This window comes from Carya illinoinensis, chromosome 8 (genome assembly GCF_018687715.1).
Source record: "Carya illinoinensis cultivar Pawnee chromosome 8, C.illinoinensisPawnee_v1, whole genome shotgun sequence".
NCBI lineage: Eukaryota > Viridiplantae > Streptophyta > Magnoliopsida > Fagales > Juglandaceae > Carya > Carya illinoinensis.
In genome coordinates, this window is record NC_056759.1 from 8,103,235 (window position 1) to 8,109,768 (window position 6,534).

At 36.7% G+C, this 6,534-nt stretch overlaps 1 protein-coding gene across 2 annotated transcripts; it reads right to left on the reverse strand.

The window, feature by feature from the left end:
- Window positions 1–412: 412 nt before the first annotated feature.
- Window positions 413–5,701, reverse strand: LOC122319418 (T-complex protein 1 subunit beta). Of its 2 annotated transcripts, XM_043137481.1 has the most exons (13): window positions 5,551–5,644; window positions 5,417–5,465; window positions 5,193–5,249; window positions 5,048–5,104; window positions 4,663–4,728; window positions 4,437–4,548; window positions 4,023–4,151; window positions 3,552–3,623; window positions 3,157–3,272; window positions 2,702–2,778; window positions 2,097–2,582; window positions 1,125–1,440; window positions 413–804 (listed from the first exon to the last, which is right to left on the reverse strand). In XM_043137481.1, the coding sequence occupies exons 3-13, from the start codon at window positions 5,196–5,198 to the stop codon at window positions 658–660; spliced, it is 1,584 nt and encodes a 527-aa protein (XP_042993415.1). In that variant the 5' UTR covers window positions 5,199–5,249; window positions 5,417–5,465; window positions 5,551–5,644; the 3' UTR covers window positions 413–657. The 2 variants fall into 2 exon arrangements, with proteins under 2 accessions (XP_042993415.1, XP_042993414.1); XM_043137480.1 differs by lacking the exon at window positions 5,417–5,465 and having other exon boundaries at window positions 5,551–5,701.
- Window positions 5,702–6,534: the final 833 nt, after the last annotated feature.

Sequence of the window (6,534 nt, forward strand, 5' to 3'; positions counted from 1 at the left end):
TTTGGATAGAAGATCCGGACGTCTCTCCACAAAACTGAAAAATTTCGAATGAGTTGAACTTCTTAAACTGCAAAAGTGGAACCCCTGATTTATTAGAAGAAATATGATATTTATAGTTGTAAGTGTACAAATATCATATAATTATTTTATAAAATGTGAATAAATATAATAATAGAAATTTAATTTTTTAATAATAGATTACACTTTTTTTCTAAATGACGTTTACTCACTTCACGACTGTATATAACATTATTCTTGTATTATTACTCTTATTAGAATGACGCCCGGCAAGTTTCCTTCACATTGAACTTCTTAGATACCAATATTGAATCCCCGTAACCTGGACCATTAGTTCAAGTGGAAATGAGTAGGAAAGGCATTGAATAGAGACTCAGCTCGTTATAAGCGTATCTGAACAGCGAAAGTTGGTGCTCATTTACTCAAAAGACTGCTAAAATGCATTTAAGAGATGACGGATTCACATTCACAGGACTTCTCAGAAGCCCCGTCTCAACAACAGCTCTTCTCAAAATGGGAAAAATAATTGCTTCAAAATCTCACGTTAGTAATTGCCATGTTTCCCATCCAACACGGCAATACAATATGACTCGATGACAAAAAGAGGTCCTCAATTAGCCAATGATCTAAAATGCATCTTCACATTCTATTCTCTCTCTTCCGTGGAGCACATGTGATGATTTCGTCAACTCGGAGAATCATCTCGGCAGCCTCTGTGGCAGAGAGCAATACGGCCTGCTTTACTTTGAATGATTCTGAGATTCCCAGCTGTGCCACATCTCCTACCTGCCACGACATTAGGTTCCATCAAGACTTGAAATTTAAGATGTGAGTTCATACAAGCAACCAACAATCCATAACGCTCTAAGCGAACACACTTATCAAAGGCTCTTACCAACCAGATAGAAACAAAAAACATTGGCCGGAACTAGGGTGTACTAATCATATGAGAAAATGAATCAGGCCAATCAAAATTGATGTTCATCTCAAAATTAATAAATACTGGATCTGTTAATTCCAAAGGTAGACCAGTGAATCAATATTGACCATATCAAAATTGATGCACACGTGTAATCGCAATGTAAATATTCCTTTCATATACTCACAGATCCAGAGATGACATCAATCCCTGCAGTGCATCCCTCCTTCTGGTGCTCAGCACGGAGCTGAGCAACCAACTCAGCACTGTCCAAACCAGCATTGTCAGCGATGATTGTTGGAATGGCCACAAGTGCCCGTGAAAAAGCTTCAATAGCATGAGACTTCTTCCCAGGAGTCTTCCGTGCCAGCTCATCCACATCCTTTGCCATCACCATCTCAGGCCACCCACCTCCAAGCAAAACCCTACTGTCATTGACAGTCTGCGACAGCACGCACAAGGCATCATGCAGAGACCTTTCAGCCTCGTCAAGCACATGGTGGCTGTAAAGAGTTTACAACAAAACAAGATACGTTCCTCAGAAATAAATCAAATGACCGGCAATCAAAGCAACAATGCTACAGAAAAGCTAATCTATAATACCCCAAAGCAAACATAATCAAGAAGTAGGAGAAAACAAACATGTGACAGTTAGACTATCTATACCAAGTCTAGTAACTGGCCAGGATAAAGGAAAAATTCTCCGTAGAAAAGCAACTTTTATATTCCCAAAACCAGTAAAATGAATAAACAATAGGCATGTATTCTATTAGCTTCATGAAGTTGTGGGAAAACATATCCATCCCTTCAGTGAAAATGTTGCAGATTAAATCACCCCAATAGAAGACCCATTTCCCAGTTTCTCTGCCAAAATTGAATTTACTACAGACAATTTTAATGAAGGTATGTTATAACTTTTATGGTTTGAACTTTGATAACAAAAGTCCCAGACTTCAAGAACAAGATAGGTGGACAATGCCTCAAGATTGGAGCAATAATGCAAACCAATGACCCAGTATTGCATTCCCTATTATGTGTCTTATCACGGACACGTGCACATACACTGAAACCACTTTGGAAAACATAACCGTATGATTTGAATGCAGACTACCTTATTTACAGGAGAGAAAAATTAAGAAAGAAAATTCAGGCTACACACCTTGCACCTCTCAGTACAATTGTGCAAGCCTGACCCAGTTCGACACCAGAAAAGTGGATCAACTTGTCCTCGCCAATCATGATTTCCTCAATGAGCTTGCAGTGTCCAAGCTTAACTGATTCTGGATTGTCAAATGTTGATGCAATTTCACCACCGGTAACTAGAGCAAGGCGCTCAATCCCATCAAAATCTGCATGCTCAATCGCGAGTATGCCCGCATCAGCAAAGAGTTCTTCAGGAAAATTGTAAATTAACTGTCTGTTGACAAAGCAGTTGACGCCATGAGCTATGATCTTTTGCACTTTTTCTTTCATCTTTTCCTTCTCAGCTGTTTCAATCTCAGCAACCCTGGACATTGAATCAACACGGACTCGTGCCCCATATATCTTCACTTTATCTGTGTCCATCGCGGTGTTTGCCACCAAAATCTTCGCATTTTCTATGCGTTTTGGTTGTCCAATACCAATTTTCTTGTCAAGAATAAATCTGAACAAGAATGCAACTCCCATAAGAACAAGCATCTCACGGAAAACATACAAAATGTCATCATGAAGAAAGGTACAGAGAAGTAGCTAATAAGGAGCTCGCAAGTTTAGAGGCCCCACCCTTCATCTAAAAAGGAGTCCTTTAGAGATCCGCCGGGCTTCTTAATGATTTGTATAGACTCTAAGTTCGTGCTTCCCTGCCATTTCCAACAGCATTATCAATGAAAAAAATTATAAATACAAAAGCCATGATGTGACAAGATAGTCAAAAGAACTATGTAAAACATAATCCCAGCATTAAGAATAAATTCTTAAAACGAGCATGAAGGATGGCTAAAAACACGACTTCAGTCAACTGACCTTAATCCACACAACTGGCATCAACTACATGGCTAAAAGTTCAATAAAACAGATGCCTTGCATGGCAAATCAGATATTTTCTCTACTACATGAGCCACAAGATTGCCAATGGCCTTCAGGCCGAAAGGACCATGCGTCCCCAGTTGAGGGTTCAAACCCAACTACTAGGGTTTTATTGCTGAAAAAATTTCCTGGAAAAAAGGTCCCACAATTACCTTGAGCCTTAAAACAGCATCCACAGCCAGTTCTGCAAAATGTTCTTTATCCTGTGAGAGTATCTTGGAACTCAAAGTAGTCATCGCAATCTTCATCAAGTCTGACTTGAATTTCTCTGCATAATACAATGATGATATGCATTAAACATAAAATTATAAAGGAAGGCTAAAGAAACTCAAAGCCTGGTCACACAAATTAGAAGTCGCCAACCCTGTTTAAAGCACCACACTTGTACATCAGCTTATTCCATAAGTAATCACCATTATCACATCAAAACGATCTCAATGAAAACAAAATCTTTCAAGAAGAAATAAAGCAGCAGTTCCCACAATCAAGAAAGCACTGAAGCAAAAAACAAAGGATGATAAAGTTAATATAGAACACTAAACAATACCAGCGTCCTCTTTATTATCCATGACTTTATGCAACAAAGCATTTCGTGCACATTCTGCTGCCATTCGATAACCTAAACAACCAAATAATCCATTAGAAAACCTGGTACTGCACATGCCAGAGAAGGTAACCACAAATGGCAAACTTATTGTCTTTATAACTAATAAACAATTGCAAAGTATTTCACATATGCCAAACAAATGAATACATGCACGCCGACTCACACACACACTACCAAAGCAAAGGAAACGAATTTCATCCTTTGTAGGAATAAGTTTCTAAAGTATTTCAAGAAGCAATCAGTTGACTGAAACGATAATCATCCTCCGTGGACATTATGCATACGATAAGAATAAATAAAACTCACGATATCCCGCTACTAGTTTAGCAATTAAGAAACCTATATAAAAATAATGCTTCATAAAGAAAGCAAAATAATGGAAGATCACATATAATTCTTAAGCATCCAGACCTGATATAATGGTCATTGGGTGTATCTTTGCTGCAACAAGCTTTTCTGCCTCCCTTAGAAGTTCCCCAGCCAAGACAACAACAGAAGTTGTCCCGTCACCAACTTCATCATCTTGAACTTTTGAAATGTCTGATGCTTGAATTAAGGATGATAAATGATATGATATTTTATTCAATAAATTCCTAGTGGTCACAGTGTTCAATACTGGCTTGGTAACTTACACTAGCATAAGTTACTTATTAAAAAAAAAAAAAAAAACTTACACTAGCATAAGTTCCATTGACATATACTTGCATGAACCAAGCCATTTGCTAAAAGAAATATCTTTGTCAACCACAAAAAACACTACTAATCAATTGAAAAAAAAAAATCTCAAAACCATGATCATCAAGCAAAGAAAAATTGCAAGGATACCAACAAGAACTTTAGCAGCTGGATTATCAATATGAAGGGACTTTAAGATGGTGGCACCATCGTTTGTGACCGTGACTGCACGTCCCCTACCTGTCGACTGTAAAATTTTATCCTGATAAATACAAATCAACAGTCAGGCCATAAATTATGTTCACAATGGAGGCCAATGGCCTAAAAGAACGGCATCATCACATTTGACAACACCCTCGATTATTAAGAAATTTACCATCCCCTTTGGCCCCAAGGTTGTCTTGACCAGGTCAGCAATTGCCATTGCACCAATAAACGATGCCTAATAAAAGAAAAAAAAAAAGCGATTTAGCCATTCTGCTCATATTGAACATAAAATATATGAAAGATGCACCAAGTTCAAAATATTATAAATTTAGAATCATGAAGCCAGTCAGCAGTACCAATACCCTTTATTATAAGTGCCAACACCCCAATTTAAGCAACTAACTAATACCTATCAAAAAAAGTTTAAGCAACTAATTTGATTTTCATTAATGAATTTTATAACTTGGTACATCAATATTTTTTTATCGGTAACTTACTACATCAATATTATAGCATAAAAAATATGTATATCGGTCACTTGACATAAGACTCACCATTCTTGCACGCTCCCCCTTTTCTTCATTAGCTTCATCTTTAAAAATTCTATCGACCTACAAACATTCTCAAGCAAGAGAAAATATATTGAAGGAATTATTAAAGAAACAAAACAAAACAACAAATTAACAGCATCTAACATACCGCCATGAAAAGTGATGAAGTGAGGCTAGCTGAAACCAAGATGCTCAGGTTATTTATCTGAAACAGTATTAACACAAGAAACCGAAACTTAAACCCTTCGTAAATCACCCTAAATTTTATGAGACAAATATAGGTGATATTTACAGCATTTTCCTCCCCTTAATCATTTTCTCAAAAACCAAACGAACAAGCAAGGAACAAAGAAAATACTACGCATAACATACTATATTAAAGATTCAAGAGTGAGATAGAACTGTGAGCTTGTTCTCTATACTGCAAAAGAAAGCATAAAAGTGGAATAAAACCCCAAAAATTCAAGAAAACACAACGAAACCCTAAAGTATAGTTACTCCATTACCCGGTCTCGAAGAATCGTGAAGACGGAGAGGTTGGATGGAGATTTTGAGACACTGGATCCCGCCGAAACGAGCGTAAAGGCGACACACAAGGTTTGGCTTTTTTTCTCACTTGATGTAACGGAGCTGAAAATTTAATATGGAGGACGGGACCGAACCGTACCGGTTGGTCCTGTTCTGAACCGATTCGGTCTGAAACCGATTTTTCTATTCGGTTAAAATCAGTATTTTATTATAAACTATCTTGAATTGTATGACCATATTTATCTAGTCGTCAAATGCATAGTGCATAGTGCTAGCATAGTGAGCTAGCATAGTCCCCTTTGTACGCCTATATATTTCGTTGAATTTTTTAAAAAATTCATAAGTTTGATATACAAATAAATAAGAGAACATCTCTCATTCTCTCTCAACCTCTCTGAGCTCTATCTATCTTTGAATTTCTCTATCTATTTTCATGATCTTTGAATTTCATGAAAATGTCTTCCCTTGAAGAGGGACAGGTATCTGAAAATAACGAGATCTCGTTACATTTCATGAATAATGGAGAAATTATGGATAGAAATAAAATCGTTGTCGACAACGTATTTTCATATGAGATGGCAATTGACATTACCAGAACTAATGTAGCAAGTGAATCAAGAACCGTCAAAGAATACCGACGTAAAATATTGGCCAATATTTGAAAGAAACAATTCCTGCAGAATTGATTCACTAGTAAAATATGATACATCGGGACTTATAGTCCAAATACCTAAAGAGGTGATGCTTGTTGAATGTCAGTGGGTATTTATAAAAAGGAAATAAAAATGTGATATATAAATCACGAGTCAGTTTCTCAATTCCTGCAGAATTGATATCACTAAGTAAAATGTGATAAATATGGACCTGAAATCCAAACACCTAAAGAGGTGATTTTTGTGGATATTTATATACATGATATAAAAAGTCTGAAGCTTTTAATATGAAAATGTGATATAGAAATC

Bases quoted from the DNA above. Each gene is read 5' to 3' on its own strand.
- LOC122319418 (XM_043137480.1), bottom strand. The intron at 3,624-4,022 runs GTCTGGATGCTT...TTGGTTGTTTAG, and splicing joins CCCAATGACCATTATATCAG to GTTATCGAATGGCAGCAGAA. The intron at 2,779-3,156 runs GTAATTGTGGGA...TGGAAATGGCAG, and splicing joins ATGCTGTTTTAAGGCTCAAG to GGAAGCACGAACTTAGAGTC.